This window comes from Gekko japonicus, unplaced genomic scaffold (genome assembly GCF_001447785.1).
Source record: "Gekko japonicus isolate JY-2015 unplaced genomic scaffold, Gekko_japonicus_V1.1 scaffold178, whole genome shotgun sequence".
Classification (NCBI taxonomy): domain Eukaryota; kingdom Metazoa; phylum Chordata; class Lepidosauria; order Squamata; family Gekkonidae; genus Gekko; species Gekko japonicus.
The window spans coordinates 1,046,773-1,062,914 of record NW_015173679.1 but is presented as its reverse complement, the minus strand read 5'-3'; the positions used below and the strand labels follow the sequence as shown (position 1 = coordinate 1,062,914).

The 16,142-nt window shown below is 40.4% G+C and overlaps 2 protein-coding genes across 3 annotated transcripts in view; one reads left to right on the top strand and one right to left on the bottom strand.

Annotated features, from left to right (window-relative positions):
• Window positions 1–4,140, top strand: part of CCT8 (chaperonin containing TCP1 subunit 8) — a 35,464-nt gene extending 31,324 nt beyond the window's left edge. Inside the window, exons 15-16 of one of the 2 annotated variants that reach the window (XM_015422987.1) lie at window positions 1,181–1,279; window positions 3,762–3,839. In XM_015422987.1, the coding sequence (XP_015278473.1) occupies window positions 1,181–1,273 (93 nt within the window). In that variant the 3' untranslated portion in view covers window positions 1,274–1,279; window positions 3,762–3,839. Of the gene's footprint in view, window positions 1–1,180; window positions 1,280–3,761 lie in introns of both variants that reach the window. The other variant, XM_015422989.1, reaches the window with a different exon arrangement.
• A 963-nt stretch (window positions 4,141–5,103) lies between these two features.
• USP16 (ubiquitin specific peptidase 16) overlaps window positions 5,104–16,142 on the bottom strand; it is a 31,839-nt gene continuing 20,800 nt past the window's right edge. Inside the window, exons 12-18 of the mRNA XM_015422990.1 lie at window positions 15,317–15,373; window positions 13,262–13,435; window positions 10,713–11,553; window positions 9,274–9,368; window positions 8,930–9,016; window positions 5,859–6,015; window positions 5,104–5,761 (exon numbers count right to left, since the gene is read on the bottom strand). Coding sequence (XP_015278476.1) covers window positions 5,637–5,761; window positions 5,859–6,015; window positions 8,930–9,016; window positions 9,274–9,368; window positions 10,713–11,553; window positions 13,262–13,435; window positions 15,317–15,373 — 1,536 coding nt within the window. The 3' untranslated portion in view covers window positions 5,104–5,636. The remainder of the gene's footprint in view (window positions 5,762–5,858; window positions 6,016–8,929; window positions 9,017–9,273; window positions 9,369–10,712; window positions 11,554–13,261; window positions 13,436–15,316; window positions 15,374–16,142) is intronic.

Sequence of the window (16,142 nt, the reverse complement as noted above, 5' to 3'; positions counted from 1 at the left end):
CTGCTGTTTAGGGCTAACTTTAATGTCATTTTAGCATATAGAATTTTCTGCTGGGGACAGCAGGTCACTATCATCAAAGGATAATGAGACAGATCCAAAGTATTGCAAAAAGATCTTGACTTGCAAAATGGAACTTTCCTGCCTCTCCTTTCCAGCTGCAGGCCCCCCCTCCCCAATTGGGAGACATGGTGGGAACAGCACTGTCAAATCAGTCTTTTATTGGCATATGAAATAGATAAGATGGAACATAACATGCAGATTGCTTTAGGATTACCATTGGATAAATATACCATCATATTGACTTATTTTATCACAATGCAACTTTATAATGCATTGCAAAAATATAGCCACCTTCTCAGTTATATCCAGAGAGGAGTCATTCAAGATAAAATGAATCTTAATGGGGTCAGAGAGCCCTATCTTATTTATCAAAATAGAGTTTAAATATTTAGTACAAAATTCTACATAAAAAGGACAAGAAAAATATGTGAAATTGTTTCAATGCAACTTAGTTTACAGGGACAATATCTAGCTGAACATGGTACCTTATGGGATCTTCCATATAGGATTGCAGATGGCATAACATTAAATCTGGCCAAAAAGAAAGCTCTGCGTTGTTGTGGGATTTGCAAGGAGTGGCCATATGAAGCCATATGGCCTACGTTTACTGGAATGTCCAAGCTCAAGGGAAAGCAAGTTTTGTTGGCTGCACTATAGAGATTTTGTGATTCTATGTCCAAAATTCTGTGTTTAATCCTATGGAATGCATCTGCTTGGGAAAGCATAAATAGTGAATTAAAGGATAAACCGATAAACCTGATTTTTTCCCCCAATGGAAGCTAAACAAACGATTCAGATTCTGAAAGTATTTGATAAGACTAAAGGGATCAGAATTATAATGTAATCGTAGCCAGAATTTAATAGTGGCAATCCACACCCTGGTTTCAACTAGGGTTTATCCAGTTTCTAAACATAGTGCTGCATAAGTACTGTGCAGGGATCTGCAGTGGGAGTGAGAAATTGGTGAAAATCATCTTTCCCATCCCTGATGGAAGTGTTATTCCACAAGCAGAAAATGAGGTTGGATCTGTCCCGTTGCACATACAAAAACAGGTGTTCATACTGTTGATCTACAGTGATTTAATGAAACTTTGTGGAAATTTTTGTGAAATTTCTGTAGATTATTATGGCAAAAGCAGCAGGTGGTCCAAAAGCCCCTAAATCACCAGGACACTGGGACAAGGATGACTGGAAAGATGACCCTGAACAGTAGTATGGAGTAAGAGTTAGTTTGAAGTTCCACCTTAATGACAGATATTTGCATGATCGCTTCACACATGGCCTGGCTGTTTTGTATTTTCTGCCCAGATCTTACATAAGCATGTGTGTGCAAGGCAAATGTCACTTTGTAACAATCTGCTCAAAATACTAAGGATGCAATCTTTTGTGTGCTGTTGGATGTTTCTGAAACATGATTTTAAATCTGGAAATGAATGTGCATAATTCACTTTACATAGTGGGTTTTTTCACTACAGTGGACTAACATAAGAGCCCTGCTTTATAACTAGCATTTTGTTTGCCATAGTAGCACAGAACAAAAGCATTTCTCTGTCACAGAACAACTGACATTTAAAGGTATACTGATTCCAAATTTGAAAATTCAGTTCAGTCATCATGGCAACTAATCTTCAAGTTTATCTTCCATGAATTTTCACACTCTCTTTTTAAAAAATCTGTGCTCTAGCTTTCGCCTTATTCTTTAGCAGTGTTATGTTAATGTATGAGCTGCTATTTTGTCTGTCCTGAATCTAATGCCCATGAACCTAATTGAGTCATTCACTATGAGCCTTTCCTAGTACTTTCCTGGTAAGTCACCACCCACTTTGACCCCACAAATATATATGTCAATATATGATTTGGAGGATAAAACTTTAACCTCCCTTTCTCCTTCAGTGGGGGGAAGTCATCCAAGACGTTCCAGTTCACTTTTTATCATCATAATATTATTTGTTATCTACAAATTTGGCCTTCACTGCTGACTCCTGATCGTTTCTGAAGAAATTAAAGAGCTCCTAATGCAGTTCCCTGGAAGATCCCAATACTATATTATGAACTGCTGCAACCAGTTGCTGGTGTAGAGGTTAGGAGCAGTGGACTGTAATCTGGAGAACCAGGTTTGATTTCCCACTTCTCCATATGAAGCCCGCTGGGTGACCTTGGGCCAGTCACAGTTCTTTCAGAACTCTCTCAGCCACACTTACCTCACAAGGTGACTATTGTGGGGAGAAGGAAGTGAAGGCAATTTTAAGCAGCTTTGAGACTACTTAGGGTACAGAAAAGAGGGGTATAAACCCAGCTCTTCTTCATCCATGCTAGGACCATCTTATCTGATGGCATTTTTACAAGTGAAATGTATAGGATAGTATACTCAGGTTTAAGTATATTTTGACAATTATTTGCCAATTTCATATTTGCAGCAATATAGTCTTAAATGCTTTGACCTAGCTGACATTGAGATTTATGGTGCTATTGTATCCTGTGAACTCTTCTGGAATATCTGGCACTGCTTTGGGAAAACTCCCCAAATAATCCTGCTGACAAATATGCAAGAGGCAAAACTTGCATGTGGCACACCAAATGGAGACCAGATTGAGCCATGGGACTTAATCACTGATGCTATTGTATATGAAATTGTGCTCTAAATACTGTTGGCTTTATTAGTGTTTTTGTAATTAAAATTGCATGTAAACTTACAGAATATGAGGAAGTATCAGTAACACGATGGTCACATTGTATTTGTGTTCTGCTTGGTTTAAAAAAAAATAGTGGTGGATCATGCTCCCACCTGAGATCAGGGCCCTGCGGGACCTTTTACAGTTCTGCAGGGCCTGTAAAATGGGAGTTGTTCCACCAGGCTTTTGATTGAGGCAGCAGACGTTCAGCCATTCTGGCCTCCCCTGTTTATGGCCCCTCCCCCAGTGCCTGCTGTCAGATAATATTACTGGTCACTGGAGCACCTATATTCACCTGATATGAAGCATGGGGTTTGATTATATTGTCTATTGTGCCATCAACTGTTTTATGTCGTGGACTACATGTTGTAAGCCACCCTGAGCCCACTTGTGGGATAGGGCGGGGTGTAAATTGGAATAATAATAATAATATTTTGGCTTGGGAGGAACATGGGACATTGATTGGTAAGGTTTTATTATAAGAGAGTGCAAATAGGAACATCTAAACTTTTCATAGTCAAAACTAAAATCTATAGATTTAATTCCAATTGAATAAATTATGCATTAAATAAACTATGGTGCTGGAGAAGACGCTTGAGAGTCCCTTGGACTGCAAGAAGATCAAATCAGTCAATCCTAAAAGAAATCAACCCTGACTGTTCCCTGGAAGGCCAGATAATGAAACTGAAGCTCAAATACTTTGGCCACCAATTGAGAAGGGAGCACTCACTGGAGAAGACCCTGATGCTGGGAAAGATTGAAGGTCAAAGAAGACGGGGACGGCAAAGGATGAGATGGTTAGACAGTGTCATAGATGCAACGAACATGAAATTGAGCAAACTTCAGAGGACGGTGGAAGGCCTGGCGTGATCTGGTCCATGGGGTCGCGAAGAGTCGGACTCGACTGTGTGACTGAACAACACATTGAATAATAATAAAATGCAATTCTGCCATGCCTCTTTCATTCAGATGAATCTTGTGCTACATAAGAAATCAGAAGAAAAGTCTAACAATTCTTTTTTCTTCTAGATAATCATGGCAAAGCCAGCTGGTGGGCCAAAGCCTCCGTCAGGGAAGAAAGATTTGGATGATGACCAAAATGACTAAAGTGTTCTTGAGCAGATTGTGTATTAGTGTTGGTCACCTAAATTATGAGATTATTAGATGCCTGTCTTGTACCGCTAATTCAATAAAATGTTTCCATCTGTTCTGATATAACTTTCTAATTGTAATAAAATATTACAAAACATAATATGAATTATTTCTATGTTTAAGCCAATTATTTCAAATGGATTTTATATATAGTAGGTCAGTCCTACTTTTCTATTGGAGAATGGCTGGATCCACCCCAGTCACAGTATGTATAAACTAAACATGGTCCTTTGGTTTAAATGGAGTTCTGTTCCATCCCCCACCTATGGTAAAATGTCTTGAGGCTTGTGCCAGCGTATTTTTATATCTGAGTTTGCATTTTGAGTTGAAATGTTTGCATTTTTGAAGTCTCAAGGTGGTTTCTAAAAGCATAAACATTTTTCCCTTGGTAGCTTAAGTGATTTGGAGGGAGGGAAATGTCTGCTCTCCTTTATTTATTTATCCTTCCATTTGTATACCGCTCACCCCCTGAGGGCTCTGAGCAGTTCACATATTTAATCAGTACAAATCCTGACCTAGGGCCACATACAAGGGGGTGTGTGACTAACCTACCAGGCACCCTTTGTAGCAAGTTGTTTTCCTGTTGTCTGCGGGCGACGTCCTCCTGGCGCTGGTCTTGATTTACGACTTCCTGGCTATGCTCGCTGTCGGCCTCTGTCCATCAGGCTCCAGCCTGTTGCATTGCCCCACCTCTGCGTCTGTCGGCCCAGCCTCCTCTTGCTTGCCAGCCGCCACCATGCTTCTCCGCTGCTCGCTCACGCTGCCGCCGCTACACCACAAGGGACGGGTGCCCCCCCGCTCTAAGAGCAGGTACCCAATTTGTCTATTTGCCCTTTAACAGGCTTTCGAGCCACTAGGTGGGCGGGAGCTGAGACATAGGGCCAGGAGCTCACTCCGGCCACTGTGGGGCTCGAACAGCCAAAGCTGCTCGGCCAGATGTAATGCAGGCTTCACTTACCGCCTGCGCCACCGCTCTCCTTGTCCATTTAAGGTCTAAAGATACCTCATTCTTTTCTATCTCACTTATGAAATAGCTAAAACTAAGGGCAATAATAGGTATATAATATAATGAAGCGGAAGCGGCATACTGTTAGATCATAGCCAAGGTGCTAGCCCTGTATATTTCTAGAATGGTAAACCCCCATGAGTCAGTTGTGACTTGGCAGCATTTTTTAAAAAATCATGCAAGGCTTGGCTGTGTTTAAGATGTATTATGTGTTTTCAGTAAACGGATGTCTTGCACTCAGATAATTGTACCTTGTAGATTCTTCACAGGAAAGGTGGGTCTAGCAAACTATCCCTGAAAATTTGACAGTGCAGGTGTTAAAAATTATACACTATGTTTAAGATGCCTTTGTATTGAGATAATTGATCTGTCAATGTCTACTGGTTCTCCAGGATCTTATGTCTTTAACTAAAGCTGGAAATGCTCTACCTTCAATACTTCAATTTAGTTTCGTTCATAAACTATCTTGTAGCTTTTGTTATCCGTAACACCCCAAAAAGCAACGACGCTGCTAAATAAGCATTCTAAACCCGGTGTCATCTGTGGATCATAATTTAAGCTGTAGCCTAAAGTGTCACAGGAAGTCCTGTTGGCTATTACATAAGAGATACAAGATTAGTTTTATTGAAGCATTTTTATTTAAAAGCATGAAGAGTAAACTTGCTCTGTATTGAACACGATTATAGTTTTGAAACAACTTCACTGGGCCTCAATTTAGTCCGCCGAAAAAAGATCAAGTAGCTCCTTCACAGTAGTCGCTCATAGAATAGGAGATATGCTTGGGCACTGAGCACTTTTGACTCTGGTACAGCTTGCACATGGGTATCGCTAATGTGAAACCACTGTCCTTTGGAGGATTCGATTCCTGAAGCTGCAGAACAACAAAAATGTTTTAAACATTTCTACTATTACATTGTCTTGCAGGGATTTTTTTCATTTAACATTCTGTATTACTATATTGTACTTACTTTGCTGAATCTTGCCATGGAGCACAAGATCAGAAAGTTGGTTGTTGGCAGCTCTTGTCTTCACATAGGCAGTGTAGTGGCCAGATCTCATAGTACCACTGTGTTCAACAACACCATATAAAGAGTATAATACTCTCTGACTCCTTTCTACAACATTCTGCGAAAATATAATTATATTTTAAGTAGCTTGATCTGTTGTTTTCAATAAACATAGCTGAACCCAACATGTATAATTCTTCTGTACTACCTGCATTATCTTTTCTTAACAGAGCCAGACTACTTCCAGCACACAATCCTTCATGGAAATGGCAGTGTATTCCTATTAGGTTTTTTTTTAATCCACAGCCAAAATGCTGTTTATATACAACATACAAATCCCCAATGCTTTTCTTAGTAGAAAATAGATTTCTACCAAGAGCGTCATGTAGAACTTAATACAAGGGAGGGAGAGAAGACGAATACACAGAAAAGTTTCTGAATATGTAATCTTGTGGAACAAATGGCTGGTAAAGAAAATCTAGCGTGAAAGCACAAAGATTGACATATATAACAGGGCATGAAGAATAAGAATTCCAAGTATCACTGTGCGCAGTTAAGGTTTTGAGTGGGTGTGAGCAGATGGTGTTAAGTTTCAGGTACAGCTATGTAAGCAAAAGTAAGTTGAGGGACAGGGTCCTTTTACCTAAGGTGACCAGATGTCTTCTTTTTAGAAGACATGTCCTCTTGGGCTCTTTTCTACAAATTTGTGAAAATGTCTTTTTGTTGGCAGGTTGAGCCTATTTCGCTGTATAGTCCCCCAGTGGAGAGAAGATTCAGTGTAGTCACCAGCATTACTTCACAGTATGCCTTTTGAAAAGGACTTCCTATTTCATTGTTGTGTATTGTTATTTTCTTATCTCCCATGGGCTGTTTTGCTCCATATCCTTGACTCCTTCCCTCCTCATAGCAATGGCACAGAGTCCCCACCCACTGCCAGGACCTGCAGGGGTCCTGGACATTTCTAGTGTTGCTCTTGTTAGCTATGCAATGACTGGAAATATTTAACATGATTTTAGAGGCCCAACAGAAAATGAGTTTGGGCAAGGTTGCCTGGCAACCAAGCTTGATACAATGTTTGGATTCCCTACTAGAAGCTTCTGATTTTGTGTGTGAGAGAGAATTGAAGGCCTTGCTTTCTGCTCTGTATGTGTTGTGTCTTGGATCTCAAATTCAAATACCTTGTTTATTACTCCCAAGACTCTGTGGACTTGATCACTCCAGTGAGCTCTGGCAAACAGCTCTGTCCCTTGGAGTGTGAATTTGCACAGGAGGCTTTTCATTGCATTGCTGCCTTCTGCTGCTGGTCAGCTACCTCATGTGCTGGAGAGAAGCCCTTTGGACTATCTAGACCAGCAAGGTGGAAGGTGAAGCAGCTTTATTTTTTCTTCATGACCAGGGATATGCCAAAAAGGAAGTGTCAATTTAGCACTGAGGTTGAAATAAAATTTCCTTCTTTCAGTGCTGGCAGAAATGAAAATGAAGCAGAATGCACTATCTGCAAGAGTTTTTTTTTCCTGTGGCAAACGGAAGTCATGATTTGGAAGCACATGTCAACAGTGATAAACAAGAAAAAAGGCTAGAGCTGTTTTAATACCCCAAGGTCAGTGAATTCTTTATCAAACAGAATTCAAAAACAGAAGACTAAGTTATAGCAAGTGAAAAATTAAATCAAGTGATATATTCTGATTCAGACATTGTTGAAACAGTTTCCTATTCAAGAACAAAAGCTGAGGCCGTTGTCAAGAGTGCTTGCTCTATACTCTGTTGCTATGGCAATTCAGGATTTAAATGATATTTTCTGCTTAGGTGTTTCCACAGATTTAACAACCGGGGTTCACAAAAACTATTCCATGTTGTGATACAATATTTTCATAAAGTTCATGGTATTAAATCAAAATTGATACAGCTGAATAGCATGCCAAATTAAAATTGGAAACAGTGGCCTGTGATACACAGCCATTAAAAGACCATGGCTGCCTTACACAGTGTATTGCATTCTCTGGTGACATGAACACTAATTTTGGAAGAATCATTTGCTCTGGAAGCAAAAACATCTTCCATGTCTTGAAACATGAATTAAAGAGAGAATTAGTTGGTGTTGGTTGTCCAGCTCACTTCCTTCACAACGATATACTGCGTGGGGCAGACACATTGTAGACACAGAATGCATCATAATGAAGATTTACAATTATTTCACCATATATGCAGAAGGGAACAGAAAATCTCAATAGTTATGGTGAATTCATTGATACAAATTACAGGCAATTAAGAAGAAGAAGAGATTGGATTTATACCCGCTCTTCACTTGGCGTCTCAGAGCGGCTTACAAACTCCTTTCCCTTCCCCTCCCCACAACAGACACCCTGTGAGGTGGGTGGGGCTGAGAGAACTCTGACACAAACGGCTCTTTTTCAAGGACAGCTGTGCCAGAGCTTGTGACTGACCCAAGGTCACATCAGCAGGTGCAAGTGGAGGAGTGGGGAATCAAACCCGGTTCTCCCAGATTAGAGTCCGCACACTTAACCACTACACCAAACTGGCTCTCTTATTGTCACATAGTAGAACAAGATGGCTATCACTCCTGCCACAGAATGGTTACTGGCAGATATTTCCTGATGTGAAATCTTTTTTTCTGTCTCAATCCAATCCGCCATCCCTACTGAAGAAATTCTTTGAAAATGTCTTAGCAGAAGCATATCTATGGAACTTATATTCCTTATTGTAAATATTCCATACAAAAATCCAGGAAATAGAAAAGGGGGGGGGGATCAATTTTGAAAGTATTTATTGTATTGCAGCCAGTTTGTGAAATGTTGCAGCATAGAATTGAAGCAACCTTTCTTTCACTGAAAACAAAAGAGATCCTAAACAAAGGAAAGAAAGATGAACTAGAGAAAAAAGTTGGTCTGTTTATGGAAGATGCTTCTTACTTGTACTAAGTGTGTTTGGAATATATGCAGATATGGACAGTTTCTGATACCCTTTCATTTGATTATGTTTAGTACACCATAAAATGTGGAGCTTTTCCTTACCTTACACTTAACTGAGCAAAAGGGCGCCAAATCCATTACTTCAGGAAATTTTATGTGCTTGTTCACTTTTTTGAGATTATACCCAGCCTGGGAGAAAACCAAAGAAAGAGGTAAACAAATAAAGAGCAGAAGGTTCTGCCTATTAATACCAGAAAGTAACATGCTGAATTATAAGCCTGGTTATTATATAAATCAATGTAATCAGACAAGCAACTCAGTTCAATTTCCTAGTCTACTGAGTTTCATTTTTGTAGTGGTTTGCAAATGCCATGTATCAGAAAGTGATAAAGCCAGGAATACTGGACTTAAGAAAACAACGTAAGATTTTGAAAAGTTAATTATACCTGCTGAAATCTCTTTAAGTGAAGAGTTAAAACTGGAGGAGCAAGAGAAATAAGCATTTGCTTTTTGGCATTAGTATATATGTGTTTCTTGGCATCTGGTGGGGAAAAAAAGAACATGACTGATTAGATATTGAACAGTACCACCTGCTCTTAAATTGCTCATATCTATGCTGTAGCTGATAACAGAACTCCAGGCACACTTTCCCTCCACAAATTAAGCATTTCAATTCCTATTGATTTCAATGATAAAGCTAAATACATGCTTTGGCTAGACTATCCAGAGTGAAAACAACAGTTTCTGCCACTCTGCTTCCCAGATGATCTCTCTTTAGTCATTACCTTTATAAATGGTACCCTTCAAGGTGCTTCTAAATACAGGCCAATAATCATTTCACATAACAATGGAAGAAACGTTTTACAGCATCTTCCTTCCCAACTCTAATTTTGCTTGTCTCAAAAACAGTTAGTTTTGAGATTACATTCCTACAGCTACACTTTAAAGCCAAGGGCTGGAAGTTGAGTGGGGGGAAAACCCCAGCCAGACGTGTATATCATATCAGAAGGTGCAAGTCTGATACATAGGTGTTGACAAACTCCTGAAGCAGGTATCAAGAACTTGCAGTCAAGAGGCATCAGGTTCCTCCAACATGATGTAAATTCAAAACAGAAACTGGAACCACCTAGCCTTAACCACAGCAATTTCCACAACCTATAGAGTGTAATTTGAGACAAAATATTGCCCCAAGTATATGCACAAATATATATATTGCAATTGATGTGTGTACAAAAAGCCTTGTGTTGTTTATGGAATATTTCCTGATTTTGTTTTACTGCAACTTTTGTTAGGTAACTGTACATACTAGCATAGCATTATATTTTGCTGAATGAGTGGTGTGGAGAAGGGGAGGGAGATGAGCTAGAATAAATGGACAGAAGTACCATCAAAGCTAAAGCTGGGTATGGGACCACCTTGGGGAAAATTATGCTTCCTGAGAAGCTGCATCTTTGTTATATAGGGAGCTGAATCTTAACATACCCTGCCATGTTTCATGTATCGGATCAACTATGGGGACAAGGTAAGATTTGCCTCATCAGAAAAGTCTCATAAATTCTATGCTAAAGATTATACTGCTAAAGATTATACTGCTAACATCAACCATTATCCCCGTTCTCTTTTGCCATCTTTCAAAACGTTACTTCCACAAACTACATCTTTTCCTTACATTAGTAATTACAGTTTCCTAGCACCATTTGTAACAATGCTACTTGGAACTGCTTCCCTTGAATGCAGCTTCAGAGAAAGGTAGGCTAAAAATGCTCGAATTAATCTTTCATATAGTTTTATGGAAGTGAGTTTTTCCCTCTTCCACCAAAATGATTTCTGATGGTAATCATATATATAAAGTTGAGTCAGTAAGTAAAGAAATAACTTAGCATACTTGTCGCAGAATTCTTTGGTCCACAGAGTTGCCTTCGTGTGCATACATCACAGAGAAGTTTATTATTTTCACAGAGTTTTTCATTACGAGTAAACTGATACAAACAGTGAAGGACTGAATCTTCTTCAGTGCTCATCAGTTCTCTGTTTGCAAGAGTACAAAATGCTGTTTCTGAGTCCTCATTAACTACTACATAGATTTTTGAATCAGTATCAAGTTCATATGAGATATCCATATTATCAGACTCTGCATCCAAGGATAATTTGTTAAAGATATGAGAAATTTCATCTTCCTCGAAAATCTTGTCTTCCTCCAAAATCTTGTTTTCCTCAGAAATCTCCTCTTCTTCCTTCGCAATCCTGTCTTCCTTAGAAATCTCCTCCTCTTCCTGCACAATTTTATCTTCCTTACAAACCTCCTCTTCTTCCTTCACAATTTTGTTTTCTTTACAAATCTCCTCTTCTTCCTTAGCAATATCCCCTTCCCTGGGAGAAAGGTGATCAAATTTATCCACACACTCTACAGCAGAAACCAGATCTTCTGTGGGAAAATCCATAACAGCTTCACTGTTTGCCTCTTGGTCACAACATTCTGGATTTTCACTACATTTCCCTGTATTCTGTACATCTTTTGTTACCTCTTGTAAATCATTGTTTTCGTTTTCATCTGCACAGTGTTCTTCACATCGGCTTAAAGATTCTTCCTCTTGTTTTAGGTCAGTAAACTCAGCGCTACTTTCTGTTTCTTTATTGCAGTCTTGACCAACTTCAGACTGTTCTGTGACACAAGTATCTGTTAGATGGATCACCTTTTCTTGAATTTTTTGCTGTCGACGCTGATTCTGTCAAGTGAAATATACAAAACTTAAGAGGGAATTCAAAAGGACAATAATCTCAGTGTGTATTGTACAAAAGAAGATTAAATCCAGAGTATTCTAAGCAGATGCCCATCAATTGAGATAGCCCCTGGCCCAATCTTATGTAAGTAGAATGTCATCTGGATACAACCCGATTCATGCTATATATAATGTTCATATAAACTGAAAATATATGCAGTGTGTGTAGTAACTGACACAACAGGGGATTCTCTTAGATTTGTGGGAGTATAATCTGCCCAGAGAGTTGAATACAAATGCATTGTCAGTAGCAATTTTGTGCACACGACTAAGGTTATAGATTATTACAGGGTCCAGATGGCAACGTGCTCATTGGCAACCTCCATTGTTTATTAAGGAGAAACCATCTGTTTATTAAAGAGATTTCAACATTTGGTCGGGCTTCTTAAATTTTGCCCTGCTGAGTCAAGAGCAAACAGTTTGAATTTGGCAAAAGGTCAGGATAACTAAGGCATTATCTTTTTCACTCATGCAAATATCATTTAAGAAGGGCTGAGATGAGGCTAGTGTTAAGAAATCAGGAGACGAAACTTTCTCACTGAAGAGTCAGTGATGGGGGGGGGAGTACAATCTTCTAGTTTATACCTGACACATAGCTGGTAAAGGTACAGAAGCCCTGACAATCCTAATAGTGTGTGTCACTCTGTATCACTCTGTACTAGGGTTGCTAACCTCCAGGTGGGGCCTGGTGATCTCCTGCTTTTAGAACTGATCTCCAGGGATCAGTCCCTCTGGTGAAAATGGCTGCTTTGGAGGGGGGACTCTACGGCATTGTCCCATGCTGAGGCCCCTCCCCTCCTCAAACCCCACCTTTTCCAGGCTCCACCCTCAAAATCTCCAGGTATTTCTCAACCCAGGGCTGGCAACCCTGCTCTGTACCCCTACTCAAAGTAGTAAACTGAAAATATATGCAGTGTGTGTAGTAACTGCAATGAAAAAGAGCATCCGAGTAGACAAAGGTACTTTAGATCTTCTGAAGAAATAATGTTAGGTATGACAAATGGGTGGTGAAACGTAAATTGAGGACTTATACATTAAACTAAATAAAACATTGATTCTTAACATCACATTGTTAAACAAACCTCTGTGAACTGAGTATTATTAGTCATGCTTGCATCCACCTGTTCTCCAACAGTGACTGACACAGGAGTGCGTGCACTCCTCTGCTTCCTTGACACTGGTCTACAGTCTCATAAATATCTTCATATGCTCACTTGCCAAAAGGTGGTTGGAGATGGGCTTGGAGAAGAAAGGAAGAAAGCAGAAACCTGACATCAAGCCTTATAGGGAAATTCTGCTTTAAGCCTTTTTTAGATCCATAACACTGAGATGTACAGCTTGCAATCTGCAGGTAATGAAGTGTCTTGTCAAACACTATGTGTGAAAAAAGTACTGAGTACAACTTAGAAGCAGCTTGTACAGTAGAAATAACTTGCATAAGCAAAAGCTGGAGGAGAAAACCAAACGTCAAAGCTACTCACCCCCAAAGAAGTCATACTGATAATTTTCACCTTTTTTAAAAAAAGATCCCTTTTAGTATCAACTACCTTTAAGAAACACAACTACTGAATGCCTTGCCCACCAAAGCTACGGGGGGTGGGACCAAACAAAAGTCTCTTTTTATGCCTCACTGCAGCCCCACCTCATTACCAACCTTTGCTTGCTTTCTGGCCATTTTCTTTGCCTTTTTCTGGAGATGTTTACTAGTCCCAGGAGCCTCATCTCTTTCCTTCAAATAACTGTCAGTTTCCATGTTGTTGTCTTCATCTTCCATCTCCTTTTCCTGTACATTTTTAATATTTTTATCATTTGTTTTCTTCTTACCACCCTTAAAAAAAGAAAATTATGAACAGTTCAGAAGACAAGAACTAAATTCCACCATGATGGATTAATTTTGCATTTTCATTGTGCTATCAAATGAGTACCGACAAAAAATTTCAACATGGAAAGAGCTAATAGCCCACTGCAAGTTATCATTTGCTAGGAAATGATGGATTTTTCTTTATCTTTCCCTCTTTCCCTATATCAACTTGGTCTCATTCAGCTTATAGTACAAAGCATAGAGCTTTCTGTCACAATCAGTCTCACAAATGTCTCTTCTCATGAAATAACCCATCCCACTAACATACAATTGAAGCAGAAGAAACCAGTAAGTGCTGCTATCATAGGGCCGGTTTTATTTTAAACTCATCATTGAATGTAAAATATTACACCAAGGAGGTTTGAAGGCTTGAGAGCTTCCTTGGGTTGCCATAGACATTAATAGGACTTTCAATTAAAAGGGTTACCATATGACAATAGTTTTTAGATTAGCTTTCTATCAGAAAATTCTTCATCAAGATTTCTTCAAAAAGAGGTGACAAAAATTTTGCTGTTATCATATATTCTAATAGCCAACAGAGGGCGCCGTGCGGATACTTAGACTGAGGAAAAGGAACCTCCGTGGGCCTCAGAAGCTCTTCCTACATATCCAGCATGCTTCCATTATGTGCAGAAAAATCGAAAAAGTGACAAAATCGCTCCAGGGATGACTGAATTCCCCCAAAAACCCTTGGGTGGGGGAAGGGCCCTTTTCCAGGCCTCCTTTGGCCTTTCAGGGAGGGAGGGAGCCTTGGGGCCTGGCCTGGGGAGTCCCTAGAGGTTTTGAGGTGGGATTGGGGAAGGGAGAGGCCTCAACTGGGTATAATGCCACAGAGTCCCCCTTTTAAAACAGTCATTTTCTCCAGGGAGACAGATCTCTGCTGCCTTGAGTTCAGTTGTAAGTCTGGGGGGGGGGTTTCCTTCAGGCCCCCCTTAGAGGTTGCCAAGCCTAGGCCTGCCAGCACTTTAGGGTTTCCAGTTTCCCCCCCTGGCCACCGACAGGGGATTCTGGATAAGGTTGCCAGGTCCAGGCTGGGACACTCCTGGAGATTTGCGGGAGGAGCCTGGGGAGGACAGGGACCTCAGTGGGGTACAATGTCACAGAGTCCACCCTCCAAAGCATCCATTTTCTCCATGGGGAGTTATCTCTGTAGTCTGGAAATGAGCAGGAATTACAGGGGATCCCCAGGTCCCACCTGGAGGCTGGCATCCCTCGGCAGCACCCTCTGGGTGACTTGATACCACCTGATTTGCATGACTCAAGTAGGCCCAGCTGCTTGCTACTCTTCATCAGCAGCCACCCTATGAAAGCTGGGTTGTTGTGCAGATAAAAAGTAGGAGAGAATAATGTAAGCTGTTTTGGTCCCCACTGTGGAGAAAAACTGTAATTTTCCTAGGTAGAGGCTGTGGGGGAGGGGTGTGGAGATGGAAAGTTGCAGACAGAGAGGCAGATAAAGGTAGGTTGGCTGTTGGGTGGGAAGGAAATTGTGTTGCCAACTCCAGGTTGGGAAATTCCTGGACATTTGTGGGGTGTAGACTGGGGAGGGTGGGATTGGAGGAGGGAAGGAACTACAGATCAGTATAATGCCATAGCTGGAGGAGAAAAAGAAAAGGGGGGCAGAAGGGAGAAAGAGCGTGAGACAGGTAGAGGGAGACAGGAGGAAGCAAAGGTGTGAGGAACAGGATAACCATTCCGCAAGTTTCTTGCGGGTCTCCACTTGTTTATTTCTATTTTGTTCCATTCCTATAATGTTCCATTCCCCGCTGTTCAGGATCTACATAGCAAAGCCTGAATTTTACAGACAGCCTGTCTATACCACAACCAACCCATCCATCCTTCTGTACTTACCTGATCATTTAAGACAGGGAGTGACAAATCAAGGAATGACTCATGAACTAAAGAAACCTGAAATAAACAATTTGGCCTACTGTTATAAAAATGGCCTGAATCATTTAAGGCTGCTTAAAACAAACATTAGATTCCAGAAAAAGAGACATGAAAGAACTTAAGAACAAACAGGATTAAATTTAGAGTTTATTTAAAAAGAAAAGTAAAAAGAAAAACCACAACCCCCCTGGCTCATTTTTTTAAAAAAAGAATTCAAAGCAACAGTCCTTAAAAATGAGAGCAAAGGTATAAATATAAAATACAAACACAGACTGCTGTGTGGACTCAGAGCAAGCAGGGAGACACTTTGGTGGCAGGAAAAGCACAGAGAGATCACTTAGCACAACAGGGCAAGCACTCAGTGCTAACACTGAAGGAAGAGAGCAAAGTCCATACTCTGTGCTTGACCTCTCCCATTTCAGAACCCCAACAGGTACCCTACCTTTCGAGGCTTGTCCCAAAGGGGCAGCCACCCACTGACAGGTAAGCTAGGACAAGAATCCCAAACCTGCTCCCCCTTTCTCCTTGCTTAAGGCTGGGTGCCACGACAGCTCTTCCTGCATTCAAGACAAGTATTGTGTTTGTGCAGGGGCAGCACAAGCCACAGATATTCATACCCTAACCAGCTACCCCTTCAGAAACCTACATTTTCTTTTTAGTCAGAAGACTCATCCAAATATTTCTACAACTCTTTTACATATGTTTCTTTGTGCATCAAAGTTAGCCAGAAAAGTACCCAGCATCCTTATTAAAAAGAATCATAATGCGAGATTGCACACAGCTCTGT